Below are 19,818 nucleotides of genomic sequence, written 5' to 3' on the forward strand. Positions count from 1 at the left end.
TAAAAACTGGGTTCAAATGGTCATGAAATGCTAGAAATACGATCTGTGACAATTAAGCGAAAGCTTAAATGTAAGCATAAACAATGATTTACGACAGCATGTACATGTTCACTGCGCTTATTTTGCATACCTATAAGACTCAGACTAAATTGTCACAGGCTGCATTTTCATGACCATTTGAACCCATTGGGCAGTATCCAATGTGACTCTAACGCTAATGTAAATTATGTTCCAGGGAATCCTGTTGCGACAGCTAATGCTATTGACAGTGTGACATAGGTCCCTTATGCAAGTAACTAACATTAGCGCTAGTGTTACATTGGATACTGCCCACCGTTTACAGTTCCCCTTCCCTTCCATAACCCTGAATATTTTATTTATTTATTGCATTTTTATACCGCCCAATAGCCGAAGCTCTCTAAAACTGATTTCGGTCCTTGGATTGAAAGAGGTTTGACAACCCTGTTTTAAAGTAGTTCGTTTTTATTTCCAGTCACAACTGATTAAGACAGAAAGGAGCAGGCAGGGAAGGCTGTTACAAACATTTTGCAGGCTAATGACTATGGCGGACCTATTTCCAACGCTGCATGTATACAACTGCAGCCTTGGGACTGCAGTTCCAAAGGCACGGGCAGTGTTTTCCGAATGATTAGGGCACTGGAATTAAGATAGCTGACCACACAGCTGAAAAGAGCTCAGGGCAATTGACTTATGGCCTCCAGATATAAAACTCCCATCAGCCCCAGCCAGCATAGTCAATGGTGGGGGAAGCTGGGAATTGCAGTCCAACAACATCTGGGGGGCAACACATTCCCTCCTCCTCCTATTATTTATTTATTTATTTATTTATTTATTGCATTTTTATACCGCCCAATAGCCAAAGCTACCTAATAAATTTATTACCCGCCTCTCCCTCTGGATCAAGGTGGGGAACAACACCAAACACAATATAATACACAACATTAGCTAAAAGAGCAAATAAAACCAATACGATATTAAAGTAATAATCACGGCATCTTAAAATTCTTAGACCTGCCGGAAGAGACTAGTCTTTACAACTGTCTTAAACTCCGAGAGAGCTTTAAGCTGACGAATCTCCTCTGGCAGGCCGTTCCACAGTCTGGGGGTGGCAGAAGAAAAGGTCCTCTGGGTAACAGTTGCCAGCCTAGTTGTGGCTGACTGGAGTAAACCCTTCTGTATACTTATCCTCAATCTTTTCCTCTTTCCCACAAAGGCGCAAGAGTCTTCTGTTCTGTGGTTCGCCTAAGACCCCTTTACTGGGTCAGACCACTGGTACATCTAGGCCACTACTGCCAACACTGACTGGCAGCAGCTCTCCAGGGTTTCAGGGAGGATTCTTTCCCAGCCCTATCTGGAGATGCTGGGGATTGAACCTGGGACTTCCTGCATGCCAAGCAAGGGCTGTATCCCTGAGCTACACACTCTCCCCCCTTGCATATTTCAAGTCATCTCATCTCCACCCCATATTACACATGCGCTCATACACAGAACCCCCACCCTCAATATACTCCTGCAGCTGTGGGAAAAATTTGGGATGCGCAGTGTGTGTATCACAAATGGTGCTCTGGAGGAAGCTTATTGCTGCCTCCTCCTCCTCCTCCTCCTCCTCCTCCTCCTCCCAGCCCCCCTGCTTCATCCGTCCAGCAAGCCCTGGCCTGGGAAAACATCTGGACCAGCCCATGGGACAAGAGAGGAGGTCGCCAGGATATGGGAAACTTTAGGAGAACGCAAAACGTCTGCATAGCTTAATCGGCCAACTATGCAGCTCGTGGGCCCCACCGCCTGATTGGCTGGGCTGCTTCTTAAAGCAAAGGAAAAGCATCACTGCTTTATGGCATGTTGCATCTGCAAAGTGCCGGGGCAGGCAATTCCTCGGAGTGCAAAGGGGGCTTGCGATTCCCCTCCTTCCACACGCCACAGATGGAGGCAGGGTAGCCCTGAGCCAGAAGGAAACGTGTCCGGGTCAGCACTCGTCCATCCGGAGCCACGTTGATCCCAACCCCTCTCGTCTCCTCTTCGGAGGGATTTCCGTACGCAGAAGAATGAGGTGCGAGAGCAGACTGCGCCATTCCAAGCTGCAGACATTTTTGAATACTTAAATTCAGGTCATTTAAAAGACTCAATGGGCCCCGTTCACACAACACGCTAAACCATGCTGCTTAACCACAAAATGGTTAACCTTAATGCATTCCATTAACCATTTTGTGGTTAAGCAGCATGGTTTAGCGTGTTGTCTGAACGGCGCCAATGTAAAGGTCTGTGATTGACCTTTAAATTCCTAAACCAGGGGTGCACAACCTTTTCGGCCCTGAGGGCCACATCCAGTATTTGATGGGGGGGGGGGGCATGCAGGCGCATGTGTGCACATACACGTGCTGCCACTAGCAAGGGATGTGATTTCTCCACTGCCATTATCCAAGTGGTGAAATTTTTCAGCCAGGCTGAACTGCTCAGTAGCACTTTCAAACAGCATCCCAAATGGCAAGCCGCTGCATGTCTACTCAGAAGTAAGCAGCACTGAATAACTCAGTAGCGTCCTCCCCGGGACCTGCTTCCCCCTCGACTTACCAGAGAAAAGCTCTTACCTCCATTCAACTGCTGATCAGAAAAAGCAGCTTTCCCCTGCCAGCAGAGGTGGTGGAGCAGTAGAGAGAAATGGGTGGGTGGATCAGCTGGGCAGCATGAGGGTGATCCTGGACTTGTGGGCTGCAACAGCAGCAGCCAAGGCCCACATGCAGCCCATAGGTTGTGCACCCCTGCCCTAAACATTTTGGGACCCAGTTATTTAAAGGGCTACCAGCTTTCATACCAACCTGCCTGGATCTTCAGATTGGCTTCAGAGGCCCTGCTCACAGACCCGCTGTCAAGTTCCATCAGACTGGGGGGTACAGGATTCAGAGCCTTTCCAGTGGTAGCCCTGCAGCTTTGGGACTCCTACCCAAAAGATGTGTGTATGGCTCCATCTATCTAGTTTGCAAAGGGTTTTTTAAAAATCTATTTCTTTTAGGTTGCATTCTATTAAAACTGCTGTGAGATGGGTTTTAAGTAGCTTTTGTCATTACAGTGTTTATTTGTACTTTTAAAACCTTTTATGGTTATGATAATCTTTTGCAAGCCATGTTTGTGAGGGAAAGGGGGATTTGCCCTGAAATATGGCATATAATTATTTTAAGTTTAATTAGGGTGACCATATGAAAAGGAGGACAGGGCTCCTGTATCTTTAACAGTTGTATTGAAAAGGGAATTTCTGCAGGTGTCATTTGTATATATGGTGAAATTCCTCTTCATCACAACAGTTAAAGCTGCAGGTGCCCTGCCCTCTTCTAAATCTGGTCACTCTAGTATAGCTCCTGCAGCTTTAACTGTTGTGATGAAGAGGAAATTTCACCAGGTTCTCCATATGTACAAATGACACCTGCTGAAATTCCCTTTTCTATGCAACTGTTAAAGATATAGGAGGCCAGTCCTCCTTTTCATATGGTCACCCTAAGTTTAATTAAACAGCAACCTTGTCCTGCAAGTAGAAAATTAGCACAGCAAGGAGAGGTCTGAGCTAGATCCTGTCTCCCTTATGTGCTAGTTTTCTACTAGTAGGGAGTTTTGTTTGGTTACACAGGGAAACATTAAAAAAATGTTTAAAAAAAACCCCACACACACTCCCAGCCCAGAGGCTTAAGCTGGTTGTTAGAGACAGAATGCTGGATGGGGTGGAGCTTGGGGGCTGTCTTCACGGCGTCAGGCTAGTGCCTCTCCACCACCAAATCCCAGTGCGTGGCAGTTGCAACTTGTCCTAATGAGGGGAGGCAGTGTGGGCTTTCCAACGGCCATTAGGCCTGCTGCGCCAGCCCCTTCCCCCAGCTTCCGGTGACCAATAGGTCGCCTGCCACCTGGGAAAACTCCCTAGAATGGCTCCGAGTGAGGAGAGACCAGTGGAAGAGCTGGACTGACCTTGCTCTGGCTGGAAAAGTTGGGGTAAGTCCCCAACTTTTAAGCCACGCCTCTTTGCCTCAGGGTCGCTTCGAATTGGCAGCTGCTCCATATAACTGACATGGTGCTGATTCGGAGCCACCCTAGGGCAAGGGTGACGTCAAGACAGCCCCCTATGAGGCACTTCCTATGTACTGGCAGAGCAAAGCAGTTCCAGGTGACTTGTGGAAGCAAGCCAATCTACATACTACAAAAGGTGACAGAGTCACTAGGCCACATGGCTTAGGGAAGAGAGAAAATCCACCCCACTACAGTGATCAGTCAGGCTTTGTGAGGAAAGGCCATTTCCCAAATCACCTCAAAAGGATTTGTACTGGGCGCAACACCACAATGTTTGGTGTTCTGACTCTTGAGTTTGCTGCTATCCCTGATCCATCCCATGGATGGCCTCAAATCAGTCAAAGGCCAAGGAAGGAAAGAGAGAGAGAGAGAGAGAGTGATTTAAAGAGATTGTGAAGAGGAGACTGCAGCACAAATCATTTTGGACAAGTCAGGCAAGAGGTACATCATCTGACATAGGGGAACTTTGGGTAGTTTAGGGCTGTTCACACATAACAGTGACGTCTCATGGGTTAATTAGCCCACATTTTGCCAGGACGTGGGCAATGTGCAAACCGCTTCCATTTCCTGTAAGCAATCTCCGACTGTTGCGACTGGAGATTGGTAGTACAAATCTGGACCGATGGGTTCTTTAGGGGCTAAACAACTCAGCGGTTAACCCCAAAACAAACCATAGGTTAAGCACTGGGTTGTTTAGCCCCTAAACAGCCCTGTGGTCAGGGTTCACATGTCACACTGCCAAACCTCAAATTGTGCGAACTGGAGTTTGTTTACAGAAACCAGAAATGGCTTTCAAGCAGCGCATGTCCCCGCAAATTGTGGGTTAAAAACCTTCATGGTTTGGTTCTGTGATGTGCAAACTGGGTGTGTGTGTGTGTGTGTGTGTGTGTGTGTGTGTGTGAGAGAGAGAGAGAGAGAGAGAGAGAGAGAGAGAGAGAGAGAGAGAGAGAGAGAGGGGGGCGAGGCTAGTGCTCCCTAACTTAAATTCTACAGGCAAATATATTTATTTGCTTTTTTAAAAAGAAATTTTATTTATTTATTTTAAACATTAAAAGCGCCTTGGAAACTATTTTATTGAAATCCTGCCTTTCCATAAAACAAAGGCAGTTAATAAACAAACAAATAAAATCTCATTTAAAGCAACTACAGCAATAACACCGCCCAACTCACAACCCTATACTTTTTATTAGAGCAAGGAGGAAGCTAACAACAAAGAAACCCTCAGCAACAAACCGGAAATTAAACACACACGGTGTTAAACAAATATTATTCACTAAAAGCTCAGGATAATGAAACAGTATTCCTCACAGGAACATAGGAAGCAGCCTTCTGCTGAGTCAGAACATGAGTCCATTTAATCCAGTATTGTTAACAACACTGACTAGCAGCAACGACTCTCCTGGGTTTCGGGCAGAAGCTCCACCTGGAGATGTCAGGGATTGAACCTGGGACCTTCTGCATTCAAAGCAGGTGCTCTACCACTGAGCTATGGCCCCTTCCTCACTGCATGCCTAAAAGTTAATAAAAGAAGGCGCCAGGTTCAAGTGTCTCGAGGAGGGCATTCTACTACCGCAGCACCACAACTCAAAAGGTCCTGTCTACAATCACCACCCACCTAACTTCTGAAAGTGGGAGCACTTGGAGAAGGACATCTGATGATGATCTTAGCAAACATGCAGGGTTCATATGGAAGCATGCAGGCCTTCAGACACCCTGGTCACAAGCCATTACAGGTCAAACTGTACACGCAATGTACATTGTCATTGTAAGCTGCTCTGAACTTTAGAAATACAAATATAAGAACTGCCTTGCAGAAAAAAACCAAAGTTCTGATCCCAAGACATCTCAACCGTGGTGAGATGTCTTGGGAAGCCACACACAGGAACGTTAAGGTGATGGCCTGCTTTGTTTATTCATCCCCAGAATCTGGGTCAAGCATGATGATGTGGGTAGTCCAGGTCTGGGGAGAACCCAGGTTCAAATCCCTGCTCAGCCACAAAGGTCACTGGGATACTTTGGGCCAGACACTGTTTCAGCCGAAGCTACTTCACAAGGCTGTTATGAGGATGAAATGGAGGCAGGGGAGTGGGAGGACCATGTATGCCACCTTAATCTCCTTGAAGGAAAGGCAGGATACAAATGTAATAAATGAATAAGAAGAAGAACATAAGAGCAACCCTACTGGATCAAATCAAAGGTCCATCTAGTCCAGCACTCTGTTCCCACAATGGTCAACCAGCTGTTGACCCGGGAACAACAAAGTAGGACATGGTGGTGCAACAGCACCCTCCCACCCATGTTCCCCAGCAACTGGTACACACAGGCTTACTGCCTCTGATTCTGGAAGTAGCACGTAGCCATCAGGGCTAGTAGCCATCGATAGCTTTCTCCTCCAGGAATTCATCCAACTAGGGTGACCATATGAAAAGGAGGACAGGGCTCCTGTATCTTTTAACAGTTGTATTGAAAAGGGAATTTCAGCAGGTGTCATTTGTATATATGGGAAACCTGGTGGAATTTCCTCTTCATCACAACAGTTAAAGCTGCAGGTGCCCTGTCCTCTTTTGAATCTGGTCACTCTAGTATAGCTCCTGCGGCTTTAACTGTTGTGATGAAGAGGGAATTTCCACAGGTTCCCCATACATACAAATGGCATCTGCTGAAATTCCCTTTTCAATACAACTATTAAAGGTACAGGAGCCCTGTCCTCCTTTTCATATGGTCACCCTATCCAATCCCCCTTTAAAGCCATCCAAATTGGTGGCCATCGCTATATCTTGCGCAGTGAATTCCATTGTTTAATAATGGTGGTGGTGGTCCTACTTGTGGAGGGGCTATCACGATTCAGCAAATCTATCTATCCATTATATATACAATAATAAATGATGAATAAAAGCAGCTCCTCCTTTGTTTGTCCCTCTTCATTGCCCAGTTTGCACTGGCTGGCCTTCCTCCCAGGGCTTGCTGCCCCCTTGTGGAGAGGGGAGAACGCACACACACACACACCCCCGCTAGAACAGTGGTTCTCAACCTTCCTAATGCCGCGACCCTTTAATACAGTTCCTCATGTTGTGGTGACCCCCAACCATAAAATTATTTTCGTTCTTCTCTACACGATCCATTGTCATGAGATGGTTTGCTAATGAAAATAATACATAACAATAGCTTTAATAATACAAAAGATGATACATGACATAGTTCAGTCAATACAGTTTCCTAAGACCATCGGAAATATGTGTTTTCCGATGGTCTTAGGCGACCCCTGTGAAAGGGTCATTCGACCCCCAAAGGGGTCCCGACCCACAGGTTGAGAACCGCTGCGCTAGAACATAGGAACATAGAAAGCTGCCCTTTGGACCATCTAGCGTGGTCAACACTGACCAGCAACGGCTTTCCAGAGTTTCAGGCAGCGCTCTTTCCTAGCCCTACCTGGAGATCCCAGGGATTGAACCAGTCACTTTCTGCATGCAAAGCAGCTACTCTACCATTGAGCTACTACAGTCCCTTCCTAAAGCTCAGGGTACAGACCCTCCTTAAAAAGCACCACCCTCTCCCTACCCACCTGTTGGAAGATGCCAGTCCTACGCCTGTCCAGCTGCAGTTCTTCTTCTATCTGCCCACAATCCAGAGAGCACTCTTATGATGGACAGGGGTGTTTTCTCTCTCCTTCCATCAGGGAGCCTCTCAGAAGAGGCAATAGCAACAACGTCAAGGCAGCTGGCAGTACTAGCTGTCCCACAGATGGAGACTCAACCTACTTGCTCCCCGGCCCTCCTGCCCACGTCTCCGCTGCATCCCCCACCCCCGTGTTCTCCCTGAACCTATATCTTCTTTCCTGAGAGCAGAGCTGTGTTTGCAGAAACGGCCAGTGATCCCGCGATTAAAAAGAAAGGGGGGGGGGAAAACGTGCCCCCAGAACAAGAACAACAGCAGCCTGGAGTTAAGTGGCTGCTTCTCCAGCTGCAGCCTTTGGCCCAGCTCCAAGGCAAACTCCGCTCCGTAATTACACAACTTAGAAGAGCGGCCCCATGCGGGCTTAAAGGGCCAGAGGTCCGGATCTCACCAGAGTCCAGGACCCAGCTCCTGGGATCATCCTTGAATCAAGCTGCATGGGGATGACACGTTTCGACCAAACCTGTTGGTGAACAGTCATCCATAGGAACCATTCCCCCCCACAAAATCCGTCCTTTTAATCATTCTTTTTTGTATTCCCAGGATGTTGGAACCTTGGCCTGCAAAGCAGGCAGATGAAGGCTCAGTTTCCTTCCTGTTTCCCGTTTACACTATAGGGAATGGCACTCTGGATCCCAATTGATTCCCTCCCTGGGAAGCAATTCAAGGGCGATATGTGCTTTTAAAACTCTTGGGTGTCAGCCATCTGCTTTGGGTGATGGGAGGGGGTTGCGTAGAGGGAGACAGGTGAAGGCGGAGTGAAGAATTACAGCTTCCTGGCCAACCTATGAGCCTGGCTGAAAATCCAGGGAGGAGACAGGCAGTGACAATAAAGAGAGAAGACAAAGGGGCAGATGAGCAGTCTGAGAATGAACACTGGATGCTGTAGCGCAGCCTTCCCCAACCGGGTGCCCTCCAGATGTTTTGGTCTTTCAAATCCCATCAGCCTCAGCCAGGATGTCCCAAGGTCAGGAATTTACTTCACAGCTGCCTCCCAGTGGTCACCACTTCTTTTTCCTAGATGCCCCAGATCAGATGTGGGCAGGAGGTCCGTGTCTCCCAGGAGCCCCTGCTAACATGGCCAATGGTCATGTGATTATGTAACCCAAACTCTCTCACTTGCAATCACTGACTCTTATTTGCCTGCTGCCTCAGTTTGCCTGTGTGTGAAATGGGTTTCCTCGTCTCCCATCTCCCTTTAATTTAAATGTTGAAGTGGCCTTGTCTATAAATGCCTTTCTCTGTGGTGTGACATACCCTTGGATAAATTGGGTTTTTTAAAAGACACTTTAAAAAGCCTGCTCTTTATTGGTTCTGGGAACATGCTATGCTGCAATTATGTAACTCAAACTCACTCTCCCACTTATTGACTCTTATTTGCCTGCTGCCTCAGTTTGCCTGTGTGTGAAATGGGCTTCTTCCTTTCCCACCTCCCTTCGCTTTCAATAAGTGGGCTCCGCTACAAACAGCTTTCTCTGTGTTAATTTTTGGAGAGGTTTCTGAGAGGGGGTGATCCCCTTGGCTCTGCCTCCAGTGACACGACTTCCCACCCCACCAATTAGGGTTAGGTAACTGAGGTTTAGGGTGGGAGAACTCATAACTGCATCACACTTAAAACTCCTGATGCCAAAATTTATTCTTGGCAGTTCTCCAAACTATACTTTGGAACCAGCAGCCAGAGCCAGCTAGAACACCCTTGGAAGAATTAATCTGTTTATTCCATGGATCTCTTCCTTTTTTCCTCAGGAGAATAGGCCAGGAAAAATTGAGAGGGGGAGGAAATAATTAATTTGTACCTTCTCCGGGTCTTCCTTTTTTCTCCTCAGAGAATTAGGACAGGAATGGGGCAGGTGGGGATAATTTACTTACAGTGCAAGCCTATGAATGTTTACTCATAAATTAATCCCACCATATTCAATATCTCTTATTTCTTTTATTCCATATTACAAAGGCAATGGATTGCGATTAAAAAAAACACCCAGCTTCATCAGGAGCTTCGTCTTCAAAAACTTCATCTTTTGGATCTTTAGACTGCTACTTCACATACATTGGGTTTCCTAGGTGTACAGGGCCCAGGTGTCTCCATTTGCTCTTACTTTCCTTACACTAAGAGTCTACCTTCCTGGTTCTGTCTGTACTGGTTGAAAAGTAACTGTTTTCTAAAGAAAGTGTTCCGTCTGTTTAACCTGTACATCAAGAAAATGCTTGTGTAGTGACTCTACCTTGTTTGAAAGCATTTCACCTTACACTGATTTGAATTTGGCTAATATATGCTATATTTTTTAAAAAACTAAACTAATCAATATATTATTTATTTCAAAATATATGGTTAGGATGGCAGTTTTTATGTGAGATATACTGTTATTTTTCTTTCAGAGATCTTAATGTGGGACGCAGCCCACCCCAGGCTTGCCTAGGGAGAAAGGGAAAAGAGAGTGAACGCCTCTGTTTTGCAGCCGGCGTGGCGGGGCACACCAAGCAGGGTATGTCTCTTTATTAGCATTTTGGTGCTTTTGAAACATTTCAATTCACCGTTAAAAGGACTCTTCTTAAACGGTATTAATACATGTGTGGATTGAGGAAGGTCTTGTTGGCAGCACGGCTCCGGACAACTCGGGCTGATGGAGCGCCTCTCTCAGCATGACCCTACCCATAGGGTGACCATATGAAAAGGAGGACAGGGCTCCTGTATCTTTAACAGTTGCATAGAAAAGGAAATTTCAGCAGGTGTCATTTGTATATATGGGGAACCTGGTGAAATTTCCTCTTCATCACAACAGTTAAAGCTGCAGGAGCTATACTAGAGTGACTAGATTTAAAAGAGGGCAGGGCACCTGTAGCTTCAACTGTTGTGATGAAGAGGAAACTTCACCAGGTTCCCCATATATAAAAATGACGCCTGCTGAAATTTCCTTTTCTATGTAACTGTTAAAGATACAGGAGCCCTGTCCTCCTTTTCATATGGTCACCCTACCTTCCCAAATATACTACACTCATCATCTAAGACCCTCCTCAGAATGCCTCCTCCTAGCAGACGTTTGCAAAAAATTGAGATTTTTTTTTTTAAAAAAAATTAAGTTAGGATACCGCTGTGACTGACCTGCTTTTTAAGCACATCTTGCAGCAGCATTTTGGCCCCGCTGGACGCTCCTTGGCGTGGGGCTTGCCGCCACCGCCGCCGTTAACCCCTCCCCCTCCCTCCCTGACCCCATTGGACTCCCAGGGGACACTGGGCATGAGTTTGTGGAACCAAGGGGGCGGTTACCTGAAAAAGTTTGGGAACTACTGATTTAGCAGTAGCAGAAGATGGATCTTTGGCTTTTAAAGTCTCTACTCGAGAACACCTGCATGTTCCCAGACTTTTTAAAATATATTGTCTGAATCAAATCACCAAGTACTCTGGTTCACATTTTGATGCATGCATCTTTCTCCCAATAGCTATTATACCATAGTTGGGGTATAGAGTAAACAAAACTGCTGTTCCTGCCCTTAAGACTTTTGGGGTGCAATCCTATGCATGTTTAGACAGACAAGCCTACAACGTCCAGCATACCCCAGCCAGGCATGGGAATTGTAGGACTTTTTTCTGGCTGAACGTGCATAGGATTGCACCTTTAAATGATCGTTCTTATGAAGTGCGTTGCTGCCAGAGGCAGAGTGTGTGGAATCCACCATCCGACTAAAAGAAAAAAAATGTCAAGCAAGTCTCTGTTTCTGAAATGTGCCACTAAATTACCACCATGGTATTATGCCTAGTCGTTGGCCATTTGGCAGGCAAGCTGGAGAGTGAGCATGGCCAGTCTTCACACTCACTGATCGTACAAACAGTACATCGGGAAATGCTGCATCATGTCATGGAGGGGAGAAACAGGGGAGGGGAAATCTTCCCAAACATAAGCTCTTCCCTTAAGCTTTGATCTTTGGCTCTCTAATCTGCAGGAACATCAGTGCCAAACAAAATGCCAGCTGGTCCCTTGAGGAATCTGGATTTGACTCTTTGTGCTCATGAACAGGATTATGCCGCATGAGGGTGGCTCACGGAGAATCCTGTTGGATTTTCTAAATCTGTCTGCTCTGTCTTGATTCCAGTGCCATTGCCTTCTGTGCTCTAGCGGCCCTTCATACAACAGTCAGCAGCCTTCGATTTCGGAGGCGAGTGACTATCCAGATATGAATGAGTGAGGACCTGATCAGTCACCAAGACAGGTGACATATAACTGCAGGGGATGGTCAGAAGACGCATGATAGAGAAACGTTGCTGAAGCTAAAATAGATGGGAGATTACATGGAACCCTCTTAATCCTGTCTACTGAGAACTGCATGCCCACCCCAAACTAGAAAAATGGCATTAAATAAATTGCCCTAAGGGTCCAACTGAACGCTGGAAAGTCTCTAATTCAAGTGTCCTCTCTGCCACAAGCTGAGGCAGATAGTTGCCACATCCGCCTGCAACGATCTCTCAGGCCTGTCGTAAAAATCCTGAAACATTTTGAATTCTTAAAAACGCTATTCTTTCTATTATTACCGTTTAATCAAGTTCTCATGTTCTCTAAAACACACAAAACACCCCGTCACCGAAGCTCAAACTGAATCATAAGTAAAAAAATAGAAAACTTCTGTTTTAATAGAGTACTGGACATTCTGCATCTCATGGCTTCCTACCATCCACAGCTATGGGCCTGTCCACAGGGCACAAGGTCCCGCTATGTTCAAACGCAACCGCGCAGCCCCCAGCGAGACCTCTTTGGATCACGCCATCTGACCCTTACCTCTTGGCCCGAGCTTTTTCCCATGAGCTGCAGCTGCCCCAGTTCCTATCACCCCCTAAGTGAAGGATGTCATAGAATCATAGAATAGCAGAGTTGGAAGGGGCCTACAAGGCCATCGAGTCCAACCCCCTGCTCAATGCAGGAATCCACCCTACAGCATCCCCGACAGATGCTTGTCCAGCTGCCTCTTGAAGGCCTCTAGTGTGGGAGAGGCCACAACCTCCCTAGGGAACTGGTTCCATTGTTGTACTGCTGTGGCCCCTCATGCCCCGGTGTGATCGGTGCCTTGTGCTGCGCCACAGTTCTCTCCCAGAACTCAAGAATTGAGCCAGAGCCTTCGCACAGATCTCTGCTTTTTCTCAGCAGGTCCCCTCGCTCTGGCAGCCCCAATAGGCCTGGCAACAAATTATGTGCAGGAAAGTCCCAACAGGAAAGCGCCACGCCACATGACCCCTTCATCTGTCTCCTGCCATGACCCGTTTCCCAGTTCCTTCTCCTCTCCAGGCTCAGGGACAGTCCAGGGCTCCAAAAAACCCGAAGAAGATTGCAGCTTAATAACAGGCTACATACTGTGCATAGACAGATATACGTTTGTGCACTGTTTATGTGCCTGTGTACCCATGCCAGCTCCAGGTTTTGAGGACTCTTTATTATTTTATTTTATTTTATTTATTACATTTTTATACTGCCCATCAGCTGAAGCAGTGTACAATTAAAAACCATAAAATACAAGTATAAATTTAAAACATTTAAAGTTTAAAAGGCAATATAAAACCAGCTACATTAAAGGCCAGGGAAAGCCTGTGTAAAAAGGTATGGTCCTTAGGAGATGTTTAAAAGATATTATGTTTTCCGCCTCCTGAACCGCCCAGGGGCAACACATCCTCAGTGTGGCCGCTCCTTCAGTCTAGCTTTACACCGCCGCGACCTCCTCTTTCTCTTCGCTGCTACCACTTGCTTATTTGACAGGCAGAGAGCCAGGGAACAAGTGGGCCTTGGCATCTGCTGCTGCTCCTTCTCACCATCGCCTGAGGGGGGGGGGTGCCTTCACAGCGCCAAGTTGGTGCAACTTCCCTCAATCCCCGCCCCGTGGTTTTCCTTTCCTGTGGCGTCGGGTAATCCCGACACAGAGGAAGGAGGGTGGGGTTTCCAGCAGCCATCTGGGTACCGCCCTCTTCCTGGTGGAAGGCGACCAATCGCTGGTCGCCTTCCATCAGGGATTGGTCGCCTTCCACCAGGAAGAGGGACCAATCCAGGGACTGCACCTGGATTGGTCCCAGCGTGATGTCAGACAGTGGAAGAGCCACACTGACCTCACTCCCATTGAAAAAGTCGGGTTAAGTTCCCGACTTTTTCAATGCGCAGCTTCATGGGACAGCCCCATGGTGGCTGTGAATCTACGGCCACGTCATATAACTGATGCCGCGCAGTTCTGCAGCCACTGCAGGGCTTTCCCCACATATCGACAGCCCCTGGGCCAAAGTGAGAGGCAGGTGAACGATCAGGCTATAACAGTGAAGAGGAGGAGTATGTTCCCAAACATACTCGCCCCTGATGCTCTGTGTGTACATATAAAGGTTGCTGCACCCAGTGCCTTCAGATTATGTGCTGGTCCCAGAGGAATCACGTCCTGGGAGTTCCAACCAATGGGCCCCTGCTGAGGTGTGGGCCCTTAGCAAGCGTCCAACCATGCCTACCCTTGACTGGCTCTATGTATACATATAACATTTGCTGCATCACATATGGAACCCAGTTGTTACCAAATAATGACCCAGTACCATAGGGCTATAAAATTTGGCCTGGGCTCTGCTTAGTTCTTGTAAATTGTAAAAAATAATAATCAAGAACCATGCTTCCCTCTTTCAGGTTTTGATACTTGAAGTGTATCCCCCCCGCAAAGCAGTTAAGTGTATTTATTTATTGCATTTTTATACCGCCCAATAGCTGAAGCTCCCTGAGTGGTTCACAAAAATGTTTCCAGAATGCTCAGACTGCTGAAACTTTGCACATCTCCTGCTTCCAGGTTTAAAATGGGGCATTTTAACGTTTCACAGTCAAAATGCAGAATACGAAGTTGACCTCATCACGGCGGCATGCACACTCCAGCACAGAACTCACAGACCCACACACGGAACGGAATGCTGGGCTGTGGGAGTTCGGCTGCTCCTTCCCACACTTGGAACGAGCCTTTGCGGCAGGGTTGATTCATAACAGCCACAAGGAACATGTAGCAAAGCCCACTGAATGTAAGCAGAATTTCATATTCAATGTAATGGCCCCGGTTCGCACCATCATGGCAGGAGAAATAAACCACCGTGCATGCCGGTCACACACCGGGGGGGGGGGGATTTATTTATTTAAAACATTTGTATCCTGCCCTATATCACTAGGATCTCAGGGTGGCGTACAGATAAAATCGTACAATATAAAACAATAAATATACACAGCTAAAAACAAATTAAACCATGAATCAAGCTAAAACCAGTTTATAATTTAAAAGCAGTAAAAACAATTAAAACCGTTAAAACAATGTGCAAACTTGGTGAATTTAACCATTAAGGGCTTTGTTAAAAAGCCATGTTTTCACTTGGCGCCGGAATAAAATCAGCGTTGGCGCCAGTCGGGCCTCCAAGGGGAGAGCATTCCACAGTCAGGGTGCCGCAACAGAGAAAGCCCTGTCCCATAATTACCCTCGCCAGAGCAGCTTGCCATGTTGTGCGAACCAGGCAAGGGTGGCTTGATGCTGTGGTTAACAAGCCAGGGAGCTTTTTTAGGGTTCTGAGATGGCTTGTTAACCATGACAACAAGTCACCCTTGCCAAGCAATTTGTGGAACATGGCAAGTTCCACAAATTGCTGTTGCAAATACTGTTGTTTTATACTTTGAATGTTTTTAATTTTTGTGAACCGCCCAGAGAGCTCCGGCTATTGGGCGCTATAGAAATGTAATAATAAATAAATAAATAAATAAATAAGCCGTGCCAATGAAGATAATTATGTAAATCCCACAGCACATGTGGTGGAGGAAAATAAGCCACCGTGGCTAATATCCTCTTTGGTAATGATCCGAACCAGGTCAGTATACAAACTGTCTCTCCCTCCAATTCTTGTTCCCACCAATGGTCTCTGTGCTCTTACCTTGGCTTCACATTTCTTATGGCTTGCCACTTTGCACACTGCAAGAAAAAGGGAAGAGATATTCCAGATCTTACCTTTGAAATCTTCAAGGTAAACTTTCTGCTACGTTTTCATGCAAAGTATAGCATTGTTAATTGGGCAACAGTAAAGCGCACTGAAGTGCACTGTGGGATTATTTGTTTCAAACACTGGAACTATGGTTTCCTTTCATTTTGCTGTATGGAACATGCTCGTCAGTGAGAGGCTGGGAGAACCTGTGGCACTCTAGTTGTTGGACCCCCAACTCCCAGCATCCCTGACCATAGGCTGGGGCTGATGGAAGATGGAGTCCAACATCATCTGCAGCATCACAGCTTCCCCATGCCTGCATTAATGAAACCGCATTCCTCTTGGGAATCAATAAAACAGGGATGAGGGACATCAGGTTCAAGGACCAAAGCCAGCCCTCCTGGGCTCCTGCCCTCTTCTCCTGACCCCCCCCCCTTCTCCCGAACCACTGATCATATGGTGGCTTCCTGGCTTTTGTTCAACGTTCCTCCTAATCTGAAAAGTTGAAACAACTTTCCTAAGGCTTAGATAGTGACAGTAAGCGTTTCAAGCTACAACATCCTGGGTCTGGAGGTGTATGTATTCCCACCTTCCCTTTGGCCTTCGGCACTCTCCACCACTGCAGTGCAGCCCCTGAGAGCTTCTCTGAAATGGAATCTGGCCCTTGGGCTGAAAGAGGTTTGCCACCTCAATATTAAGACGATGAAGTGGCCAACCAGTTGCTGACCAGGGACTAACGAAGCAGGACACGGTGCAACAGCACTCTCCCACCCATGTTTCCCAGCCACTAGTATATTCAGGCTTACTGCCTCGGATACTGGAGGTAGCACATAACCACTAGGGCTAGTAGCCATTGATAGCCTTCTCCTCCAGGAATTTATCCAGCCCCCTTTTAAAGCCATCCAAATTGTCAGCCATCCCTACATCTTGTGGTAGTGAGTTCCATCATTTAACTATGCGCTGTGTGAAGACGTCCTTCCTTTTATTTGTCCTGAATCTCCCACCAATCAGCTTCATGGGAGGACCCCGGGAAGGTTACAACAACTGGGACTGTTTAACTTGGAAAAAAGGAGGCTAAGGGGAGACATGATAGAGGTGTACAAAATTATGCATGGTGGGGAGAATGTGGACAGGGAGACATTTTTCTCCCTCTCTCAAAATACTAGAACCCAGGGTCAGAGTTGTAGTGATGGCCACCAATTTGGACGGCTTTAAAAGGGGGTTGTGTTGTTGTACCATGTCCTGCTTTGTTGGTCCCTGGTCGACTGCTGGTTGGCCACTGTGTGAACAGAGCGCTGGACTAGATGGACCCTTGGCAAAAAGGAGGAACCTGGGAACTATAGACCAGTCAGTCTGACATCCATCCCTGGGAAAATTCTGGAGCAGATTATAAAGAAGTCAATCTGTAAACACCTTGAAATCAATGCAGTGATTACTAGAAGCCAACATGGATTTGTCAGGAACAAGTCCTGTCGGACAAATTTGATCTCATTTTTTTGATAAGGTAACCTTCCTTGTGGACTGTGGGAATGCTGTGGACGTCATATATCTTGACTTCAGCAAAACTTTTGACAAAGTGCCCCATGATATTCTGATAAACAAACTAGCTAAAAGTGGGCTAGATGGAACAACTATTAGGTGGATTCACAGTTGGCTACAGAATCGGACTCAAAGAGTACTTATCAATGGAACCTTCTCAAACTGGGGAGAGGCAACGAGTGGGGTACCGCAGGGCTCAGTCCTGGGCCCAGTGCTCTTCAACATTTTTATTAATGATTTGGACGAGGAGGTGCAGGGAACGCTGATCAAATTTGCAGATGACACAAAATTGGGTGGGATAGCTAATACCCTGGAAGACAGAAACAAACTTCAAAGTGATCTTGATAGGCTGGAGTGCTGGGCTGAAAACAACAGGATGAAATTTAATAGGGATAAATGCCAAGTTCTACATTTAGGAAATAGAAACCAAATGCACAGTTACAAATGGGGGATAATTGGCTCAGCAATACTACAAACAAGAAGGATCTTGGAATTGTTGTAGACTGCAAGCTGAATATGAGCCAACAGTGGGATATGGCTGCAAGAAAGGCAAATGCTATTTTGGGCTGCATTAATAGAAGTATAGCTTCCAAATCACGTGAGGTACTGGTTCCTCTCTATTCGGCCCTGGTTAGGCCTCATCTAGAGTATTGCGTCCAGTTCTGGGCTCCACAATTCAAGCAGGATGCAGACAAGCTGGAGCGTGTTCAGAGGAGGGCAACCAGGATGATCGGGGGTCTGGAAACAAAGCCCTATGAAGAGAGACTGAAAGAACTGGGCATGTTTAGCCTGGAGAAGAGAAGATTGAGGGGAGACATGATAGCACTCTTCAAATACTTAAAAGGTTGTCACACAGAGGAGGGCCAGGATCTCTTCTCGATCCTCCCAGAGTGCAGGACACGGAATAACGAGCTCAAGTTAAAGGAAGCCAGATTCCAGCTGGACATCAGGAAAAACTTCCTGACTGTTAGAGCAGTACGACAATGGAATCAGTTACCTAGGGAGGTTGTGGGCTCTCCCACACTAGAGGCCTTCAAGAGGCAGCTGGACAACCATCTGTCAGGGATGCTTTAGGGTGGATTCCTGCATTGAGCAGGCGGTTGGACTCGATGGCCTTGTAGGCCCCTTCCAACTCTGCTATTCTATGATTCTAGGGATCTTCTTACGTTCTTATGTACTTAACTGTTGGGAGGGCCTGGGCAACAGCTCTACGTCCGCTCGCCTTTATGCTACTCCTCTGTGAAAAACCAGAAAGACAGTGGGAGAATGCTTACCTTTACAGACAAGCCCTTGGGCCTCGATGGATTCCTTGCACACCACACATGCCTTTTTCTTCTTCTTAAACACTTTCTCTTTGAAGCTGTGAGGCTCAGATACCTTCCCAGGCTGAAAAGACAAACAAAGGGCAAGAATTTGCAACGGCACGTCCGTTGAAATGGATACGCATCCCATGGACCTATGTTTATTTATTTTATTTCTTTATTAACATTTCTACACCAGCTTATTTGCTAAAATGCCATCAAGACGGTGATGTGGAGCCATCAGGAGTAAGCTTGTCAATCGAACAGCTATGCTGGTGTTGTAGGTACTGGACTGTGGCAATATTACAAAGCGACAGGCACAAGGTCAGCAGTGGGCAGTGTCTGTTCATCCATCAGGATACATCAGTGAAGGCCCCTGGCTCGGCTTAATTTGTATTTTGTAGCGCCCAATCCTATGCAGAGTTGGGGCATCTAATTTACAATGGACATAAGCTAGCCTAACTCTGCATAGAATCAGGTGGTTTGTTATTTACACTTAGCACCATCAGTATGCTATTTTCACAGCCACAGCAGATGCCAAACCTTTCCTTGTTTTTAATTTGATGGGTTATTCAGTCCATTAGTACTTTTTGTATTAATGTTGTTCCCCGCCTCGATCCAGAGGGAGAGGCGGGTAAGATATATATATATTTCCTTACTTTCTTTAGCATTAAGATACCATACCATGTATTTTGTAAACTGGGAATGGATGTTCCTGTATATCTATATCTAAAGAAATAGAAACCTCAGTTTGATGCAGTTAGAGACCTCAAAAGGAACCTCAGTTTGATGCAGTTAGAGCCTTGAACTGGGACAGAGGGGCTACCTGTACAAGGGGAAAGCCCTGCATGGGCTGTGGATCTGTGCTGCGTCAGGGATTTGGGCTCCTGGGCCAACCTGGAGGATGGTGTCTGGTGGAAGCTGACCACCTTCCTCCAGGAAGAAGGCAGGGATGGCTCCAGTATCCGGATGGCTGCCCAGGAACCTCGCTCTCTCTCCTTGGTGTCGGGACTACCCGCTGCCACCCTGGAAGAGGGAAAGCTTGGGGTTTAAGAGGGAGGTGGCGCCAAACTGGCGCCATTAAGACAACCCCTGGGACTCAGGAAATCCAGACTCTAGTCCCCACTCGGCCATAAAACTTAATGGGTGACTTTGGGGCAGTCAATGACTCTCAGCCTAACCTACAGGACAATGGACATCAGGAAAAACTTCCTGACTGTAAGAGCAGTACGACAATGGAAAAATGACCTAGGGAGGTCATGGGCTCTCCCACACTAGAGGCCT

General features: G+C 46.8%; 1 protein-coding gene across 4 annotated transcripts in view; it reads right to left on the reverse strand.

Moving 5' to 3' along the window:
* The window catches only part of TNS2 (tensin 2), a 146,802-nt gene that overhangs the window by 57,769 nt on the left and 69,215 nt on the right, over nucleotides 1-19,818 (reverse strand). For 3 of the 4 annotated variants that reach the window (XM_063119224.1, XM_063119225.1, XM_063119226.1), the window contains exons 2-3: nucleotides 18,508-18,619; nucleotides 15,647-15,684 (exon numbers count right to left, since the gene is read on the reverse strand). In XM_063119224.1, the coding sequence (XP_062975294.1) occupies nucleotides 15,647-15,684; nucleotides 18,508-18,619 (150 nt within the window). Of the gene's footprint in view, nucleotides 1-7,630; nucleotides 7,954-15,646; nucleotides 15,685-18,507; nucleotides 18,620-19,818 lie in introns of those variants that run through there. The other variant, XM_063119227.1, reaches the window with a different exon arrangement.

Source organism: Elgaria multicarinata, chromosome 3 (genome assembly GCF_023053635.1).
Source record: "Elgaria multicarinata webbii isolate HBS135686 ecotype San Diego chromosome 3, rElgMul1.1.pri, whole genome shotgun sequence".
NCBI lineage: Eukaryota > Metazoa > Chordata > Lepidosauria > Squamata > Anguidae > Elgaria > Elgaria multicarinata.